Source organism: Myotis daubentonii, chromosome 20 (genome assembly GCF_963259705.1).
Source record: "Myotis daubentonii chromosome 20, mMyoDau2.1, whole genome shotgun sequence".
NCBI classification, from domain to species: domain Eukaryota; kingdom Metazoa; phylum Chordata; class Mammalia; order Chiroptera; family Vespertilionidae; genus Myotis; species Myotis daubentonii.
In genome coordinates, this window is record NC_081859.1 from 4,236,363 (window position 1) to 4,257,637 (window position 21,275).

Sequence of the window (21,275 nt, forward strand, 5' to 3'; positions counted from 1 at the left end):
AATTTGCATATTAGCCTTTTACTATACAGGCTAGAGAAGGTTTAAGTAGTTAAACAAGTGGCTGGAGGCAAAGAGCTTCTTGCCTGACTCTGCGATGGTGAGTGCAGGGCATGAGGAGGGTAGACTAAGCACAGATGTCTCCCACCCCGGACCTCCCCTCACCCCCCCCCCCAAAAATCCTTTTAAGTGACGGGAAAAAGAAATCTTTTCAAGACGAAATTCCTGACAGCACGGGGAGAACAGGGGTGGCACGGAGGGGTCCTGAACTTGTGAGGAATTCCTGGAAGACAGAAAGCAGATGGGATGAAACGGACACGGACTGAGGAGCCCACAGCCCAACACATGCACAGAACAAAACCCCACGGGGGAGGTAAGAGCAGCTGCAGAGGAACCCCAAGCTCAGTGTCGACAATTAGAGAGCAGCCCTGGCCGGTGTGGCGCAGTGGATAGGGCGTCGGCCTGCGGATCCAAGGGTCCCGGGTTTGATTCCGGTCAAGGGCATGTACCTCGGTTGCAGGCTCCTCCCCGGCCCGGGCCCTGATCAGGGCGTGCGCAGGAGGCAACCCATCGATGTGTTTCTCTCATATCGATGTTTCTCTCTGTCTCTCCCTCTCTCTCCCACTCTCCCTAAAAATCATTGGAAAAATATCCTCAGGGGAGGGTTTTAAAAAATTAATAAATAATATAAAATTCATATGGAATCTCAAGGGACCTCGAATAACCAGAACAATAAATAATAATAATAATAATAATAATAATAATAATAATAATAAAACAATGAGAGCAGAAGGGCCCTCAGCAACCACTGGGGTAATGAGAGGACCACACGTGGAAGTCGTCAGCAGCGGCTCCTCCTCAGGGAAGAACAGACCCTCACCGGCTCCTCCAGGCATTGACCAATCTCATGCTTCCCCTCCAGATGTAAGTGGACAAGCAAGGACCCCAGACATGCGGCGTGGAGACCATCACAATAAAAAGGAAGGCGGAGCCCGGCCGGCGTGGCTCAGTGGTTGAGCGTCAACCTATGAACCAGGAGGTCACAGTTCCATTCCTGGTCAAGGGCACGTGCCCGGGCTGTAGGCTCGATCCCCCGTGTGGGGCGTGCAGGAGGCAGCCGATCAGGGATTCTCTCTCCTCATGGATGTTTCTCTCTCTCTCCTGCTCCCTCTCTGAAATCAATAAAAATATACAAAAGAAAAAAAGACAGTTCCTTGGTCTCCATTGTGGTAACCATCTTGTCTTTAACCTCACACCGGGGGAAAAAGGTGGAACAAGCCATGTATGTGCCATAGTTGTCCGTCAGAGGCAGCCTCCAGCACATGGGCCAGCTGCCCTTGGATTAGAATGCCTTGGGCATCGTAGGAATTTGTGAGACCGTGCTTTCCAAGGCCGTCATTGGGAATAAGTCTGGAATCCTGAGAGAGGCGCTTCTCCTCCTGTGTTCCTGAATCCCATCGCTGCCTTCCCTTTCGGTCTGGTCTGGTTTGGTTTTGAATCTTGGCTTCCTAGACTGAACGAGGGTTTTCTTCGATGGACAGCGAGGCCAGACCTTCCCAAACCATCCCTGCTCATGTTCCACCCAGCACATATTTAGAAGCAGAACACAGTTCCTCCGAGATCCCATTCTCCGGCAGCGCTTTCCTGGGTGGATGCAAATCCTCTGAAGATGTAGGAATCCAGTTCCCCAGCCTCGCCTGGGAGTTGCTGAGCCTGAACACACACACACACACACACACACACACACACACACACACACACACACACACACCCAGCCTCCGCCTCTGTGTATCAATTGGCAAACAGACCTCTCCCGGTGACAGGCCCAACTACCTGCTGTTTTCAATTACTTCTCGCTTGATAAATGCAGGGGAAGCGGCTTGTGTCGTTTCTGCAAACCCCATGCAGGGCGGGGAGAAACCTTCAGGCGTCGCCCCGCTGTGGGGGGACTTTCAAAGGCATCTGCCCTGACCGTGGGGAGGAGGGCCTGGGAGGGATTTCGTGTTAATAAAGTTGTCTTACAAGAGGATTTGCTCCTGGGCCCCACTCCCCCCACCCAAGTTGCTTCAAAGTGGTTTCTATTTTGGGGGCATTCACTCTGGGGCGACCAAGGAGACCTATATGGGGGGGGGGTGTCTCTGGCGAGAACTTCTGTTTCTAAAGCTAATCTAGACTCTCTCAGGAAGGGGGTTCGGTGGCTGGTTGGAAGTGTCTGTTGAGGGCGTTTGCTGCTGTTAGTTTGAACTCCTTGAGTCTTAAAAAAACATGATAAAACATGTGTGTTTCCCCTTCGGAGAAGGGACTGCCAAGCGGATAGAGAAAAGGGAAAACTGGTCCGGCCGGTGTGGCTCAGTGGTTGAGCTTCGACCCATGAACCGGGAGGTCACGGTTCCATTCCAGGTCAGGGCACATGCCCGGGTTGCGGGCTGGATCCCCAGTCGGGGGTGTGCAGGAGGCAGCCGATCCAGGATTCTCTCTCATCATTGATGTTTCTCTCTCTCTCTCCCTCTCCCTTCCTCTCTGAAATCAATAAAAACATTTATATATTTTCTTAAATGGTCATCTGCATCCTGAATCATTTTTATGTACTATTTAGTCCAGTTTAATGTACTTTGTGGTGCACAACACACATGCTAAAATTTTAAATGATCCCATGAAAATATATATAATGGGATATTCTAATATCGCCCTTCCTCACCCTAGTGGGTCACCCCAAGGACACACCCGTTTTGGCATCAGCAGCCTCAAGTGTTTGACTGGCTTGTCCATGGTCACGAGAGGGAGAACAGAGCTGGCACTGTGGTCTTCCCATTCCAGGTGGCATTGTTTGTGACCTGTCTCCTTCCAAATATATGCTCTCGAGAACTGGGCCACGATCGACTGGGTTAATCGTTTCCACTCCTGTAAACTCTACCCTTTGAAATATCTGGTTACCACAAATAGCTGAACTTTAGATTTCAGGCTGACATGAAAGGCACACGTTGGCTAAACTTAGAATCCCTGGAAATGGCTTTGAGGTTATTTCAGAGGCAAAGCTTTCACTTATTAATTTGCTGCCAGGCTGGTGTCACCCTGGCTGAAACCTCTGGTGTATTCTTAGAAAGGTCCCCCACCCCTCCCGCACGGTCCTAAACCAATGTTAAAAAACCTAGAATCAGCCCAGCTGGTGTGGCTCAGTGGTTGAGCATCAACCTAGGAACCAGGAGGTCATGGTTCAATTCCCAGGCAGGGCACATGCCCGGGCTGTGGGCTCAATCCCCACTGTGTGGCATGCAGGAGGCAGCCAATCAATGATTCTCTCTCATCACTGATGTTTCTCTCTCTCTCTCTCTCTCTCTCTCTCTCTCTCTCTCTCTCTCTCTCTCTCCCCCCCCTTTCCTCTCTGAAATCAATAAAAAAAATTTTTTAAATATATTTTATTGATTTTTTACAGAGAGGAAGAGAGAGGGATAGAGAGCGAGAAACATCAATGAGAGAGAAACATTGATCAGCTGCCTCCTGCACACCCGCTACTGGGGGATGTGCCCACAACCAAGGTACATGCCCTTGACCGGAATCGAAACCTGGGACCCTTCAGTCCGCAGGCCAACGCTCTATCCACTGAGCCAAACCGATTAGGGCAATAAAAAAAATTTTTTTTTTAAAGCCTAGAATCATAACACAAAGACCCTTCTTTAGAAACATAACTTTGTCTTCTTGTTTTGGGGGGGAAGAAAAGCCGGCAGGGGAGGGCCGTTGGGGGCGACCAGGCCTGCATTGGGTTTTCCTAACCCACCATCCCCCAGTTGCAAATAACCTTACAATCCCATCAACGGAATCTCTGAAATGGATCTAACTGGATCTGACCAGAATTCTAAATGAAATGTCCTAAGCCCAGAGCGTTTATACTTTAGAAAGTGCTGAGAGGGTTCCTGGACAGTTATTCCCTTGACACTTGGGTCAGTCTGGCTCTGTCCTCATCAGAGCCCCAGGTGCAGCATGTTTTCTGTCTCATTGGCTCTGGGTTTCTCTTTATTTTAAAATATATTTTATTGATTTCAAAGAGGAAGGGAGAGGGAGAGAGAGAAACATCAGTGATGAGAGAGAATCATTGATCAGCTGCCTCCTGCACACCCCCTACTGGGAATCGAGCGTACAACCCGGGTACGTGCCCTGACGGGAATCAAACCGTGACCTCCTGGTTCACAGGTCGATGCTCCACCCCTGAGCCACGCTGGCCGGCCGTGTTTGTACCATTTTATAATCCCACCCACAGTGCACAGATTCCAATTTCTACACAACCTGGCCAACACGTCATTTTATTTTCTGTGACAGCAACAGCAGCCATCCTAATGGGTGTGAGGTGTGACCCTGCGCCTTCATGAGCGGCCTGGGGAATGAGCCGAGTGGCCAGCCCTATCTATCCAGTCTCTCTATTGATGGCAAGGAGTGCTGCCCCATCACTGGTCAGGCTTTCCAGGGCGGGGAAGCAGAGAAACAAAAGAGAAGGCTGAGGTTGCAAAGAGAGGGAGCGCTGATTCCAGAAAGTCTAGGCTACGTGAACACGGCGTCTATTTTTAGCGGGGCCGGATCCCTGCTTCCTGCTGGGGTTGCATACATTTCCAATAACTGTTGAAAAGAAGCAGAGCTCACAATCGCAGGGTATCGAGGGCAAGCCCAGCTGTGGCTGCAGCGGGGCCTGCCCACTGCCGTCGGGTGGGCCCCCCCCCGCCGCCACCATCCCTCCTCCGTGAACGTTCACACCCGCTGCTCCCCGAACAAAAGGAAACCCGCAGAGACCCCACGTCACAAAATGGCCCTGGAGAGAACAGCACTTAATCCTGTTTCCTTTAATCTAACAACTGAAGGCCACGGATCAGTCAACTGTGACCGAGCAATCTAAGGCCCATGGGACGCAGTGGGGTCTCTTTGAAAAGGCCCACAAGTTCTCTGAAGTTGTCTTCGGCTTCATAAAACTCTACTCTGGCCCTCACGGGTTTGGCTTGGTGGATAGAGCGTCGGCCTGCAGACTGAAGGGTACCGGGTTCGATTCCGGTCAAGGGCATGGACCTTGGTTGCGGGCACATCCCCAGTAGTAGGTGTGCAGGAGGCAGCTGATGGATGTTTCCCTCTCATCGATGCTTCTAACTCTCTATCCCTCTCCCTTCCTCTCTGTAAAAAAATCAATAAAATATGTTTTAAAACAAACAAACAAAAAAACTCTACTCCGCACGGAGCACGCTGCGCATGGGGAGGAATCAGAGCTTTCTTGTCAATATTCACATTGTACGTTTTTAGCTCAGATACTCCCCAATCTGTGTGTTCTACACAAGCAAGGCCCAGAGGGATTAGATTCTTCATTTACACACACACCACATATGTACACATCCCCTGGACAGAAGCAATTCGCTGTGTTCCCTGTAAGAGAGAACGTTATCAAAGAGCTTACAGAGAACCAGGGCCATGACTCACATGTGTGAGAATGATACCACAGAACAGAAAAATGGTGCACCAGGGATTGAGCGTGACAGGAAAGGTTACTCCAGCCAGGACCAGGAAATGACTTCAAAAAGACTTTGAGCCCTCGCCGTTTTGGCTCAGTGGATACAGCGTTGCCCTGCGGACTGAAGGGTCCTGAGTTTGATTCCGGTCAAGGGCACATGCCTGGGTTTCGGCTCAATCCCCAGTAGGGGGCATGCAGGAGGCAGCCGATCAATGATTCTCTCTCATCATTAATGTTTCTATCTCCCTCTCCCTTCCTCTCTGAAATCAATAAAAATATATTTTTTTAAAAAGGCTTTGAGTTGCCCAGCTGGCATGGCTCAGTGGTTATATGAAAGGGATAAAGAGGTGGTTCTGCAGAGTGACAGCAGAGGCCCCTCCCCCTCTCCTTTTGTATGTATGTATTATGCATATACTATCTTTTCAAATTTTTTTTCATGCCCTTAACTGGAATCAAACTTGGGACCCTTCAGTCCACAGGCTGACACTCTATCTACTGAGCCACACCAGCTAGACCGTATAAATATAGTACATTTTAATTGACTTCTCTAACTTTCCACCAGCTATTTGAGGGCACAGTTTACATCTAAAGGTTGTTGGGTTTTTTTTAATTAAAATATGCATGTATTTATCATGTCTTGAGAATTGGCTCTGTAGGTACCCTTGTCACCTGGTGACACCATGATATATGTACATATCATAAAATAGTGAGTACACAGTGTCCCCACGTTTAAATAATACAGGAATCTCTAAGACCAGATCCCAGCCAACTTCCTCACCCTTCTTTCTTTTTTTTTTAAAAAAATATGTTTTTATTGATTTCAGAGAAGAAGGGAGAGGGAGAGAGAGAGAAACATCCATGATGAGAGAGACTCATTGATCGGCTGCTTCTTGAACGCCCCCTACTGGGGATCGAGCCCACAACCCAGGCATGTGCCCTTGACTGGAATAAAACCTGTGACCCTTCAGTCCACAGGCCAATGCTCTATCTGCTGAGCCAAACCGGCGAGGGCCTCACCCTTGTTTCTAGCATTTATATGGAACCATGTGCTCTTTCCTCCTTCATACGTGTGGTTTCCTATTCTCAGGGCTGGATTTACAGCTGTTTTCCCTCCGCCCAGAATACTCTTCCTCCCACAGATCTCAGGCTGGAGCTCTCTCTTTAAAGTTTAACTCAAGACCTTTGCAAATTTTAAATACACACACACACACACACACACACACACACACACACAGTCGATTCCAGAGAGGAAGACAGAAACATCAACGATGAGAGATCATGATCATCTACCTCAGTGCTACCTTCATTACCCAGACGGAGGTGACTGCAGACAGTTCACTGACCCTCCGTAGCCTGGGGTCTGGAAAGGGAGCCCCTATTTCCTTTCAATATTTTTCCAGACAGGTTTGACCTGACACCAAATCTTGCACGGGGTCTGCAGTGCTAAAAGCATGACCAAAGCAAAACATAAAGCATGCATTTTTGCGGCTGCCACTCGGAGCCTTGGTATTAACATCAGCAATTGCACGAGGGCAGGTCTGCACGGACAACTACATTCAGCGGCGAAAATCCCTGCAACAGCCACAGCGCAGACCTCCGGGGGCTGCCCCGCCCGCTGAGCAGCCCGGACGCACATGCGCAGGCGCCGCTTCTCCCGCTCTCGCGAGACCCGAGATTTGCACAGCCGGCGTCAGCGTCTCCCAGGGCAACAGCAATGGCGGCCCCCTTGTCCGAGCGGCTCTTCTCGCTGGAGCTGCTGGTAGACTGGGTGCGTCTGGAAGCCGGGCCGCCGCCGCCGCCTGTAGTCGAGGCGGAGGAAGAAGAGGAAGAAGAGGAGGAGGAGGAGGCATCCTCGCGCTCCCTGTGCCCCGCGGTGGCCTTCCGCCTGCTGGACTTCCCCACGCTGCTGGTGTACCCTCCCGGGGGCCCCGCCGCCGCCGCCCCGCAACCCAGGCCCGGCCTGCTCAGCTTCGGTCGCGGCAAGTCCTGCCTCTTCCGCCTGCACCCCGCCACCCTGCGCTGCCGGCTCCTCGCCACCCCGCTGTACACCCTGCTGCTGCGGCTGCCCCCCGGGCGCCCGACTCCCGCCCCGCGGCTCCTGGGCACCTGCAGCATCTCGCTGGCCGCCGCCGCCCTCCAGGTCCTGGGGCCGGCCGCCTCCTGCTGCTCCCACGGGCATCGAGGACGCTTTCCTCTGCACAACCACGTGGGGGAGCGGGTGGGAGACATTTCGCTGGCCTACCGCCTGACCGACCTGGGCAGCAGCCTGCTGGGCCATCTGGAGCGGCCAGTCCCTTCCATGGCGGGTGGGGTGCAAGATCGGGGGGTACGGAGGGCCGTGGAGGGCAGCTCCCCAGCCCAGCAGGAGAGACAGCTACCGCAGCCAAACGCGGACCCAAGTCCAAGGGATCCTGATGGGCCTCCGAAAAGTTTTCACAGCTGGGAGGCACAGAGGGATTTGAAGAAAGTCGTTTTCCACCACGAGGCCCACGCAGGTAGCACGGGGTCTGTGGAGAACGGCAAAACCAAGTGTGTCTGTTCAAATGCCAGCGGTGTGGGCAGGATTAGCCCCCCAGACCAGGAAGTCACAGACTTGGACCTTGAGACGAACACATTTTGCCCTCCTCCCCTGTATTACACCCACGTGACCCCAGAAAAAAGGCCTCCCCAACGGGGTACGGTCACCATTAAGCCTCAAGCGAATGGATCTGAGGAACTGGATGGTACTTTTCCAGAAGCAAAACTTGTCAATCCCCCAACACATATTCATCTTCTGAACGGTACAAATTCTGCAGCACATGAGACTCCTGTGGTGCTTAATCCTCCCAGTGCTCAGGACGTAGAAGCAAGTCATCAAAGTACAGGTCACCCTCAAACGGAGCAAAATAGAATGAATACCATAAGGCAGTTGCCTTTGTTAAATGCTTTGTTGGTTGAGTTGTCCTTGTTATACAACCAACCTGTCGAAAGCCCTATGCATATCCACCCTCACTTAGCCTGGTTATATAGAACTGAGGAAAAGAAATCACCAGAATCTTCTGCCAAATCCATAGCTAAATCTGAATCAAGGAAAGAGACGTTTCCTGTGGGAAAGGATGAAAAGCCAGTGAGCCTTCAGTATAAAAAGAACCAAGATGAAAATCTTAAGTCAGGTAAATATTTTGAAAAGAACCATGGTGCTCCCTCCAAAAAGGCTCCCAGGGGTAAGCTACTCTATGGTTTAACAAATACACTTAAGCTACGTTTAAAGCAAACAAATCCCAGTATGTTGGTGGTACATGAAAAGCGAGAACAGTATAGAAAGATGCAAGTGCAAATGTTTGGTGCAAAACCTCGAATCCCATCATCCAAAGTCAAAGTACTAGGCTTTGCAGAACAACACCAGAAGCCACACCAATTGCCTAAAGATAAGTATTTAGAAGCAGATACATCTTTCACTGAAAATTGCCATTCTTCAAAGCTGGTTAGTGGAGTTGTTGACGACCCTAGCACAACCAAAGAAACGCAACTGAAATGTGCAACCGAAAAGACAGTTGACGGTGGTGAAAATCGAACCAATGATGGTTCATTGGAAGAAATTGTGAGTCCTGCAAATCCCATCGTTCCAGAAAGATTTGCTCATACAAATATTTTGGAAGGAAAAGTGGCCAGGGAAGTCCAGAGTCCATTTGCTTTCCAACAGGTCGCAGCTGTTGACAAGGTTGTAAGAGAGAAAGATACAGAAGACAAAGCCACCGATAATGACGTTCTTACAGCTGATGCGAATGAAAGTCAACCAAGTAAATATAGTTGCTCTGAAAGCATCTCAGAACTAAACTATTCAGATGACTTCACCAGCCCTTGCTACTCTGAAGATTTCTGTACCGATGATACCAGTAGAATTTTACAGGCTCATGATAGGAGGTCATCAGCAGAAAATCCAAAACATAGTCAATATAACAGTAAGTCTAGCGCAACTAGATTGTCCATAAGGAAAAACAGCCATGAACAGAGTGTTATTCCTACCCCACCTTTTTCAGCCGGATCACCAGTGCACTCATCTAAAAGATTTCACATTTCGAAGACTCGAGATGAAAGTTTGGAGGAAGCGTCTACGCTTTCTACCAGTGACTTATCTTCATGTTGGACTGAGGAAAAAGAAAACCAGCTAGACCAAAATAGCGTGAATCCTTCTAAAGTTACAAAGATGGGTGAAGACAGCGCTATGAAAACAAGAACGGATTGCAGGTCTTCAGAAAGAAGCCAGTCAATTCGGACATCCCAAGTGAGTTCTTACCTGCCATCGAATTTGTCAGAAGGCGGTAAATCCGAACGCTTTGAAGAAGACAGCGATGAAATTGCTTCACTAAATATTTCCGAGCAATGCAAAGATATTTGCGAATTACTAGTAAATAAACTTCCAGGATATACGGTGTAAAATCTGGTTTTTTTTATTTTAAAGCATTTAACTTTTATAACCTATGTGTATGGTTAGTGAAACAATTTTTAATAACTTTGTTTTTAGCCCATAAATAATGTGAATAATTCTTTTTAAGAGATATGTTTGTCATTTCTTTGATTTTTAGTGCTCTGCATTAAATCTGACAGTGTTGATCATGAACTCACCCTATAATCTGGTAAGACTTAAGTTGTTTATCTTATAAAAATAAAAGTATCTATTTTCCTAAACTATCTCTCTCTTCTTTTTTTAAGTATGTTTTTATTGATTTCAGAGAGGAAAGGAGAGAGAGAGAAAAACATCAATGATGAGAGAGAATCATTGGTCAGCTGCCTCCTGCACGCCCCCTACTGGGGATCAAGCCCACAGCCTGGGCATGTGCCCTTGGCAGGAATTGAACCCAGGACCCTTCAGTCCACAGGCTGCTGCTCTATCCACTGAGCCAAACCGGCGATGAGGCTGTATCCTCTTTGATAACAGAGACTGACAAGTGTCTCATTCCCCCTCCTGTACCCAGCTTTTCACACAGCTCCATGTATTTGGGTGCAGCTACACTTGATAAATGTCTGTTCGACACATAGATACTTAAATAGTCAAGCGGGGAAGAGCGAGTCGTGTTTGCTTAAGAGGTTCACAATAAGTGGCAATGGAAATGGAAGGAATCATCTTCTTAGAGAGGGAGAGAGAGAGAATATATATTCCTTTCCCCCGGGGAACGATCAGCATTCAGATGTTCTTACGCTGGGGAGGATCCAGGAAAAACACTTTGCTTGAGAGGAAATTTCAATTACACGGTGGAGATTAGCGTTTCAGCCCTTGGGGATAATTACAGCCATGTTTCCCATTATATATGCCCAAGTAAGACAAAAGAAAGACACGAAACCCCAACGGAAAAGCATTGCAACTGGTAATCAAATGGTTGCCTTTATTGCAGTCCCAGGAAAATCATTTCAAAGCCTCAGTGCTTTGCTCTAAGACCCGAAGACGCATCGCTTAATAATGTGGTTAAAAACTCAAGTCTTGCCTCCCAAAACACTTGGCTTGGGCAGGAATGTTTTCAGCTGTCAGGCTATTACTAGAACCATGAAACACAGGGATGATGTCTGGCTAACACACAGATGGATGTGTTATTTGTACAACTTGCCACTTGGTATTCTTAGCCTTTCGTTGCTAATTCCTCACTGCGGTGTGATACATTCTGTGGCTAGAGATGTGCTGTGCTTATTTATTAAATACTAGAGGCCCGGTGCATGAAATTTCATGCACTGGCGGGGGGGGGGGGTCCCCTCAGCCCAGCCTGCACCCTCTCTAGTCCGGGACCCCTCGCTCCTTACTGTCCACCTTCAGTGGCGGCGGGAGAGGCTCCCGCCACCGCCACTGTGCTCACCAGCCTTGAACCCGGCTCTGGCTGAGCGGCGCTCTGGGAGCGCACTGACCACCAGGGGGCAGCTCCTGTGTTGAGCGTCTGCCCCCTGGTGGTCAGTGTGCGTCATAGCGACCGGTCATCCCGCCGTTCGGTCGATTTGCATATTAGGGTTTTATTATATAGGATGTTTTTATTGATTTCAGAGAGGAAAAGGGAGGGAGTGATAAAAACATCAATGATGAGAGATAATCATTGATTGGCTGCCTCCTCCACACCCCCTACTGGGGATCGAGTCTGCAACCCGGGCATGTGTCCTGATCAAGAAGCAAACTGTGACCTGGTTCATAGGAAGATGCTCAACCACTGAGCCACACTGGCCGGGCTAGAGATGTGCTTTAAACTCCTTTTTTATTGCCTAAGTAACCTTCTAGAAGGCTGGGTTAAACATCTCTTAATCTTGCTGCTCAGACTCCATTCATTTTCTTTGGGTGACATGCTTATGGTAAAGGAAATATGTCATAATTTATACAACTGTTTTACCTAAATATTTCTGTTTCCTTCTAGGACGAAGCCGGAAGGAAATCAAATGCAGTCAGATCATCTGATGGGACAGTCCCTGTTCATTCCTGGGTTATTCCAGCGAGAGAAAGAGCCCGTTCTCACGTCAGACCCCAGCTGCCTTTATGGTGAGTCTGTGGAAGAGAGAGGGAAAGACAGAAACATGGAGGTGAGAGACACATCGATGGGTTGCCTCCTGCACAAGCCCCAACCAGGGCCCGGGCCGGGGAGAAGCCTGCAACAGAGGTACATGCCCTTGACCGGAATCGAACCCGGGACCTTTAGGTCTGCAGGCCGAAGTTCTATGCACTGAGCCAAACCCTCCAGGGCAGCTGGGGATTCATGTAAATACAGTCTTAAGTTAAATGAGGGAAAGATAGATATATACTTGCCAAAAGTTGACATGTTATTTATGATGGTATCCGTGGTATAACTAGGAGTAATAGATTAAAATGAAGAAAAGGACATTTTTCGAAGAAGTTAAGAAAAATTCCCTAGACAGCGAGACCTACTAGACTGTGAAATAGGCTTTCAAATGCAGTGATGGAAGCACAGGCCCCCGGGACATTCTAAACAAAGGACGCTGGCTGGGCAGTCCTTTGCGGAGAGAAATTCTGCCTGCAGACCTGGAGCAGGAAGCGGGCAGGGGATGGAGATAGGACACTGTGGCCACTCGCAGGCCCTGTGGTCTGCAGGGAGGGGTGGGGGGTAGGCTCAGGTCCAGGGGGGGAGAAGCAAAAACAGTGCCTCCAGGGGGAGGGGAAGTACAAGAATCAGAATGAACAGGGCCGCAGGCGACTGTGTCCAGGTCTGTGCAAAAGGCAGCTGGAACCAAACTTTGGCAGTGGAAACTGAGTTTGAGTGGAGACAGTAGATCCAGATCCAGAGGAGCTTGCTGGATTAAAAGCGTTTAACGGTGGCATGAGCCGGCCAGCATGGCTCAGAGTTTGAGCATTGACCTATGAACCAGGAGGTCATGGTTCGATTCCCGGTCAGGGCACAGGCCTGGTTTGCAGGCTCAATCCCTCTCATCATTGATGCTTCTCTCTCTCTCTCCCCCTCTCCCTTCCTCTCTGAAATTAATAAAAATATATTTTTTTAAAAAGACGATGAGCTTTGCCGTAGGCGGCAGGACAAGTCAGAGGACAGAGAGGCTAGAGTTGGGGCAACCCTGGAGGAGCCTCTGAGAGCATGACGTAGCGTACTGGCTTTCCAACATTCTATGCAAGTGGGGAATATGTGTCATGTGATCACACACACACACACTCCCCTACACATGCACATGGCTGCCACAAAACAACATACAAAATAATGTCATGTTTGATGTGGTTGAAATTACTTTTGTATTTTCTTTCTTTCTTTCTTTCTTTCTTTCTTTCTTTCTTTCTTTCTTTCTTTCTTTCTTTCTTTCTTTCTTTCTTTCTTTTTTTAGAGATAGGGAGAGGGAAAGACAGAGAGAAACAGCAATCTGAGAGACACATCGATTGGTTGCCTCCTGCACGTGCCCCGACCCGGGCTAAGGATCAAGTTTGCAACCGAGGTGTGTGCCCTTGAGAGGAATCGATCCCGGGACCCCTCAGTCTGCAGGCCGCTCTATCCACGGAGCCAGACCAGGTAGGGCTGTTTCATTCCTTTCTAATGCTGGCTGGGATGCACACGATTGATTTCATGACCGTGTGATGCTAGTAGGTCACAGCCTGGCCCAGAGGTGAATAAACGCTACAGTCAGACAAGGCAGCGAGCAGGATGCGTGCTTGAAGAAGGTGGTGGAGTACAGGAAGTTCCCCGAGGCCGACCCCCCCCCCCCCCCAGACCAGGGAGCCTCAGTCAGTCACGTGGAGCAAAGGCCCTGTGACCTCAGAGAGGCCTCGTGACCTCCGGGAAACAGTGCAAATTGCCCATTGACACCTGCCAGGGTCTTCCTTGTTCCTTCCAAACTCAGGACTCACAACGTTTTTTAGGAAAGTTGCTAGGGACACAGGGTGTGGGAATGGGTGAAACACTGGCTGGATTGTTTTGATAACTCAGAATAACGCCGGCACACTACAGAAATCTATATCTTGGGCAGGAAATATGCGGGGAGCCTTCTGATCTAGGACGCGGTCGGAGGGGTAAACATTAATCACACCGAGCTTTTCACATCCCCGACTGTTTGCTCAGTGACAGTCCGCTCTCGCGATCTTTACAGCTCCTGGTAGCCCAAGTCTCCCGGATAAATGTGTTTATAAATGGCTCTACTTTCCCATGGCTCTTCCCCCGGCAGACATTTCCCTGTCTTAGCTTCCTAATGGGCTTGTTGATCTAATTCTCCCTTCATTTCTTGATGGGTTTAGAACGATCCTCTCTGGGACTCATTCTTCTCCTGACAGTACAATAAAAGGGCATTTTCGTCCTTTTTCCCTCTGGCTGGCAATAGCATCTTCTTTCCCTTTCTGGTCCTTTAATTGGCGTTGTTTATACCCGCAGGGACCCCTCTATTCCTCTCCCTTTCCAAAAACACTGCCTCTGCTCACACCTCATTGGTCTCGGGAATTCCCCCGTGAGCCCCTGCTGGCAGCGCTCGGTCCCTTGTGCCCTGGAAGCTCATGTTCAATCTTGAACGTTGGCTTCCCCTCCGGGTCTTCATTATGCGTTTCTGAAAGTTCTTCAGCTTCCGTGCAGACGTGCGGACGGCAGCCCAGGGGTTTCACTGAGCGGACCCTCTCGGAAAGACCTTTATAAGCCTTTAAAGCAGCGGTTCTCAACCTTCTGGCCCTTTCCATACAGCTCCTCATGCTGTGACCCAACCATAACACTATTCTCGTGGCGACTTCATCACTGTCATGTGGCCGCTGTGATGAATCGTCGTGTAAACATCTGATCTGCAGGATGGTCTTAGGCGACCCCTGCGAAAGGGTCGTTCGACCGCCAAAGGGGTCGCGGCCCACAGGTTGAGAACCGCTGCTTTAAAGGGTTTGTGCTTTTTAAAAGGCAAAACGAAGCAGTTGTCCCAGGGAGCAGTGTTGGTCTGCTTTCCGGCTCAGCGGGACCCGGTGACAGTGACAGTGCTGGGTCTGTGTGGACGAGCTGGACGAGCTGGACGAGCGTGAGTTAGAGGTGGACAGGCTTGCCTTTTCTCTTCTTTTACTAGAGGCCCGGTGTACGGATTCGTGCACCGGTGGGGTCCCTCGGCCTGGCCTGCGCCCTCTCGCAATCCGGGACCCCTCCGGGGATGTCGGAGTGTCAGTTTCGACCTGATCCCCGCAGGCCAGACCAAGGGACCCCACTGGTGCGTGAATCCGTGCACCGGGCCTCTGGCATGCATATAAGATCTTCGATTAATCTCTTCCCGCCCTCCCCCCTCTCCTCTTCCCTCTGAGATTCATCAGTCTGTTCCAGGTTTCCATGCCTGTGGATTCCGCTCCTGCGTTGAGCGTCTGCCCCCTGGTGGTCAGGGCGTGTCATCGCTACCAGGTCGGATGGTTAGACAGTCACTTAGGCTTTTATATATATAGTTTTTTTTTATTTCAGAGAGGAAGGGAGAGGGAGAGAGAGAGAGAGAAACACCAGTGATGAGAGAATCATGCATCGGCTGCCTCCCGCACGCCCCTCACTGGGGATGGACCCCGCAACCCGGGCATGTGCCCTTGGCCCAAATCGAATCGTGACCTCCTGGTTCATAGTTCTTTCTGTGAGTATTTGGGGCTGTTGAAAATTATAAAACGGCCCTATATGAGAACTACTCTGTGGATTAGACAAAAAGAGAAACGAGCCTGGGAGATCATGAATTAATTTTGGCAAACCATTTTGTAGAGAAATGTTTAAAAATGGCAGAAAGAGAGTGAGGGAGAGTGAAGCACTAAATAATAGAACACAGCAGAGGGCTATGGATTGACATATGAAGACTTTGTTTTAATTAATATTTTAGGTATTTTATTTCCCGTTCTTGATTGAATATGCAAGTCAAGTCTGAAATCGGGGGGGGGGGGGTGGTGTAGCAATTGTACACAAATTGCAGTGGAATGAACTGAAACATGCTAAAGGACTGTCATTCTGTAATTTTCTGCTTTTGTTCTCTCGGGATGGATTTGAGGATGTTTGCCAATAGGGTGGGAAATCACTTGTAATGGCATCGGGGGCGGGCGATTGGCTCTCCCGTGAATGGGCGGGGTCAGCAGGCCGCCCCGGCACCTGCAGCCACTGCACCTGCCCGTCCTCCTCCTGGAAGGACGCCCTGAGGCCGGCTTTCCACGGCTTTCCACACTCCGCTGCCTGTTAGAAGCTCTGGGGAGCGGTTACAGCTGTCAGTGCCTGGGGCCCACTCGGCACCAATTACATAGCACTTGGGGGGATGCGGGCCAGGCATCCATCCCTATTTTCTCAGATCTCTCCAGGTAATTGTGATTTACAGACGGAGTGGAGAACCATTGCCCTTGGGAGAAGCCAGCCAGTAAATGAAATTGCCTGTGAGCCTGACAGGGACAAAAGAACAGAGAGCGGACCAGTGGGAAGAGGGGCCCGAGGAAATGAGTACGAGAGAGAAGAGCAGCGGAGGATGCTCACATTTGGTCCAAAGTGGGAGAGAGACCGGAGCATCGCTGTCTCTGACACTGGAAGCCCAGAGATCCAGCGAGGAGCTGGGCTGCTGGTGGAATTCCCGGAGCTGTGTGGTCCCTAAGAAGTTTTATTTTTTAAAATATATTTTTATTGATTTCAGAGAGGAAGGGAGAGGGAGAGGGAGATGGAAACATTGATGATGAGAGAGAATCATGGATCGGCTGCTTCCTGCACGCCCCACACTGGGGATTGAGCTGGCAACCCGGGCATGTGTCCTGACCAGGAGTTGAACCGTGACCTCCTGGTTCATAGGTCGACGCTCAACCACTGAGCCACGCCGGCCGGGCCCTAAGAAGCTTTAAAGCACCGTGGGCAAAGGGCCCTTCAGACAAAGCTCCTGAGTGTCTTTTTAGTTCCAAAGAACTCTAGCCAGTGGGCAGCGAAGCTTCCGAGAGCCAGGATTTCTCCAGAGGGGAGCGAGGTCCCCAGGCAGGCAGACCAGGTTTCTCCTGCAGGAGGCAGTGAGAGAGGTAGAGGAGCCAACCCCCCAGGCAAAACTCTCAGTAATAGAGACCCCAGTGATCTTCAAAAGGCATTTATGGCCCAGCCAGTGTGGCTCCGTGGTTGAGCGTTGACCTAGGAACCAGGAGGTCACAGTTCGATTCCCTGGTAAGGGCACATGCCGGGGTTGCGGGCTCCATCCCCAGTAGGGGGTGTGCAGGAGGCAGCCAATCGATGATTCTCTCTCATCATGATATTTCTATCTCTCTCTCCCTCTCCTGTCCTTTTTCTGAAATCAATAAAAATATTTTTTAAAACACACCAGGAGAGGATCGTGTCTGTCAGGAGTGAATGCTAATAACCCCTCTGGGAAGAGGCTGGTGTGTTCAGGGGAGGTGGAAGAAGGAAGCTAAATAGAAGGGGAAGGTTGACAAGACGGCCAGATAGTCATCCAATGGGATCTCTGGGGTATGGGCCGCTGTTCCTAGAATGGATTCTGCAGACCTGAGCGGCCTTGGAGCCTCCAGGAAAATGCCAGATGGCTGTCTGTGCCACTGGTGCTCCTCCCTAGGGGGCAGGCCTGTGCCCATTCCTTTTGGCAGGTAGAGGTTCTCTGATGGTGGGTGACCACACACAGGGTGGTGTTTTCTCAACCAACAAGATAATGTTGGCAGAGGGATTTTGCCTCCTAGGAGCAAAGGTGACGTGCGGACATGGGCATGCATTCCCAACCAGGGGGAGCTGATCTGATGAACTCATTAAATACCATGAGGTAACCGCTGGCTCCAAGTCCTAAGACACAGATCCCAGCTAACTCACGTAACACGCTAATTTTCTGTCCCGATGGGATCTTTGAAATGAGTTTTTAATGATTATTTTCACAAAGCACCTATGGATCTTCAGATCTCGGGACACTGCTGGCTTGATTCTGTGTGTTCGTCAGCCAGCATGATTGCACATCCCTGGCAACGAGGAGCCCTGAATTCCCAAACTTGTCAAGTCCCCCATTTTCAACACCCGCTCTGCGTTTGTTGGTATCAGCCACAGCCTGTCATTCTCCACTCAGAGCGAGTTTGCTGGTCCCCTGTCAGCACTCACACAAACAAGCATCACTCATCCTCCCGGACTCATCCATCCAGGCCTTCTCATTCGTCAGGCAGCTGTCACCGGAGGCAGCCCCGTTCACAGCCTCTCTTGGCTGATTCTGGACTTGATGCACCCACGCTCTGTCCTCGAGCCGTCACTCTGCATGAGGGGATGCTCCCGAGGTGGACATGACCACCTTTCATCCCCTGCTTCCAACGGACATTGGTCCTGTTATGAAGTCACTGGTGGATAGCATTTGTTCTTGCTGTGACCTGGTAGACAATTGTACGGTAACATTGTAAACTGACAACAATTGGCACCCAAATTGCCATCCTTCTGTTATGTCCGAAAGAGAAAAACAAGCCGGGTTGGTGTGGCTCCGTGGCTGAACATTGACCTGTGAACCAGGAGGCCATGGTTCGATTCCTGGTCCAGGGCACACGCCCAGGTTGCAGGCTCCATCTCCAGTAGGGAGTGTGCAGGAGGCAGGCGATCAATGATTCTCTCTCACCATTGTTGTTTCTATCTCTCTCTCCCTCTCCCTTCCTCTCTCTGAAATCAATACAAATATATATTTTTTTTTAAAAAAAGAGAAAAACAAAAGGCAAATGTACCAGGAAACAATAGGAACAAAGGGAAGACGTTCGTTAGTGTTGAGTGGCCAGCACCGCGCGGCTGGAATTCCAGGAGCAACAATTAGCTCTGAACTCAGCCAGTTGTACTAAATGCTTCCCTTTTGGCTCATTTTCGTGGCGGGAGTGACTGCCTCCTATGTGTTTTCTGTGCAGTTTCTCTCCAAGGCAGCTGCCTGCCGTGTTGTTTCCGTTCACGGTGCCTCTGGGACTCGGAAATAGATTGAGTCCTAAGGAGACATTGGGAGGGACGTGCCTGAATGGCAGCTGTGTTGTTTGCAAGGCCCTGAGGTGAGAGCTGGACGTGATGATCGGTCCTTCTCCCCATGAGCCTCGGGGATTCAGACACCGGCAGCACTTGCAGCTGGTGGTGCCACTTCCTGGGTCAGCAGTGTTTGCCCACAGTCAGGACGCTTCTCACAGCCACAGAGGGTCAGCCCTGGAAGAAGCTCTAAAGACCACCTATCCTAGCTGGTTATTATTATTATTGTAAATATATTCTTATTGATTTCAGAGAAGAAGGGAGCGGGAGAGAGAGAAATCAAAGATGAGAGAGAATCACTGATCGGCTGCCTCCTGCATGCCCCGCCCTGGGGATCGAGCCCGCAACCCGGGCCTGTGCCCTGACCGGGAATCGAACCGTGACCACCTGGTTCATAGGTCCACCCTCCACCGCTGAGCCACGCCGGCCGGGCTGTACCTATATTTCTTGACGAGCTCAGAGTGACTTGCCATTGAACAGCCCCCTGCGCTTTCTCCTCTCTCAGCATTTGGACGAGAGGACTGCAGCCCAGGGAGGCCTCGCAGGCACACGGAGGGGCAGGGGGCTTTCTCATGTCCCAGGTGAGGAAACCCGAGATGCATGGAGGCGACAGGATGGCCAAGGTCAGACAGGAGCCGAAGTGGAAGTGGACGAGTCAGCAAAGTCTGGGACGGGGAGGAGATGTGATGGGGGGAGGGGGGGTGATAGATACACTGTCCAAGCAGAACCACGTGAATGTGCAGTGTAAATTCTTCAAATTATTAAAAAAACACACACGCAAAAAAATTCCCCGATTGACACCTAATCAGGAATGTATTGTGCAAGCTGGGACACTGAAGGTCGAGGCTTTGGAATTAACGCTGCAAATGTCCCTTCACCTGCCTCCTAAAATACAGCCAGCCCGGCCAGTGTGGCTCAGTGGTTGAGTGTCGACCTATGAACCAGGAGGTCACAGTTCAATTCCCAGGACTCGATCTCCAGTGTGGGGCGTGCAGGAGGCAGCAGATCAATGATCCTCTCTCCTCATTGATGTTTCAATCTCTCTCTCCCTCTCCCTTCCTCTCTGAAATTAATAAAAATATATTTAAAAAAATAAAAATAAATAAAAAGCGCTCTTCTCAGTGGTGCTGTTTTGTGAATTCAATGAGATGATGCCTGCAAAGCATTAAACATTGAGCTCTACACACAGTGGACTCTGTTTCTGAACTGGTATCAGAAGCTTCCGGTTTCAAAATGGAAACCATAGTGAGTTAGAGGAAAAACACTTCATAAAAGTTATCTATCCCTTTAAAACTTCTCCCCAAATCCCAAAGGCTTTGGGGGGGAGGGGGTTGGGAAAGCAAGTCCCAGGGCTTTAAGGGAAGTGAATTCAGCAGAGGACAGTGGCTCCTCTTTGAGACATAAGAAGAAAGGGAAGATTAATTTTCTCCCCAACTTAAAACAGTGCCTTTGTTTGTGTAATTAAACTACCGCCTGTTTGTGAGACCTGGCAGACAGGCAACATGTGCACATCCCAAATTTGCAGTTGAACAAAACATGTTTTAAATAAAGCAAGGAAAGCATGAATTTTAAGTCTGCTTGTTTACATTACGGTAGGAGATTATGAGGAAGTTTCGAAAAGCTCTTCGGTTTTCTAAGGAGGACTCCTGGCTTCGAGTTCGTGAGAAGCTTGCCAGGAATTGATATCCATGGAGGCCTAGACGGGTGCTCAGAAGCTCTGAAACCCGGGCACCTCCGGCCCCATTCACCCTGGCCCAGAGGCAATGAAGTCAGCCCTGATGATGTGACGGTGGGGGGGGGGGGGGGGGCTGGGGAGCGGACATCCTGCCCAAAAGAGCACAGAGATTTAGAGCAAAAGTGCACATTTCTGCCATTTTCCTTGGCATGAAAGGAGCCTGGAGAGTCCTTTGAAAGAAACTCACAGAGCTATTGATTGCTGAGCCCTGTGTAATGTCGGTCTCCACCCCTCCTTCCCTTTGTTTTCTCCACTTTTTTCCTCTTTTTTTAAGTGGAGCTGGGATTCCAACTCAGGAAGCTTGTCTTCAGAAACTTGTTCTTTTAAAAAATATATTTTTGTTGATTTCAGAGAGGGAGGGAGAGGGGGAGAGAGAGAAAGGAGAGAGAGAAACATCAATGATGAGAGAGAATCATTAATTGGCTGCTGCTTGCATGCCCCCTACTGGGGATCGAGCCCGAAACCTGGGCATGTGCCCTGACCGGGAATCGAACCGTGACCTCCTGGTTCATAGGTGGACGCTCAACCACTGAGCCACATTGACCGGGCACATCAGCTGCTGTTGATTGCAGCTTGTATGGAAGTGAAAGATGAACCTAGGTCAGTGATGGCGAACCTATGACACGCGTGTCAGAGGTGACACAGGAACTCATTTTTTTGGTTGATTTTTCGTTGTTAAATG

General features: G+C 49.9%; 1 protein-coding gene and 1 long non-coding RNA gene across 2 annotated transcripts in view; one reads left to right on the top strand and one right to left on the bottom strand.

The window, feature by feature from the left end:
• The window catches only part of LOC132222560 (uncharacterized), a 177,927-nt gene that overhangs the window by 8,158 nt on the left and 148,494 nt on the right, over positions 1-21,275 (bottom strand). The gene's annotated exons all lie outside the window — the stretch shown is intronic.
• MAP10 (microtubule associated protein 10) lies at positions 7,194-12,201 on the top strand. Its single transcript, XM_059677329.1, has 2 exons — positions 7,194-10,095; positions 11,848-12,201. The coding sequence occupies exon 1, from the start codon at positions 7,194-7,196 to the stop codon at positions 9,894-9,896; it is 2,703 nt and encodes a 900-aa protein (XP_059533312.1). The 3' UTR covers positions 9,897-10,095; positions 11,848-12,201.

Bases quoted from the DNA above. Each gene is read 5' to 3' on its own strand.
- MAP10 (XM_059677329.1), top strand. From the start codon at position 7,194: ATGGCGGCCCCCTTGTCCGAGCGGCTCTTCTCGCTGGAGCTGCTGGTA.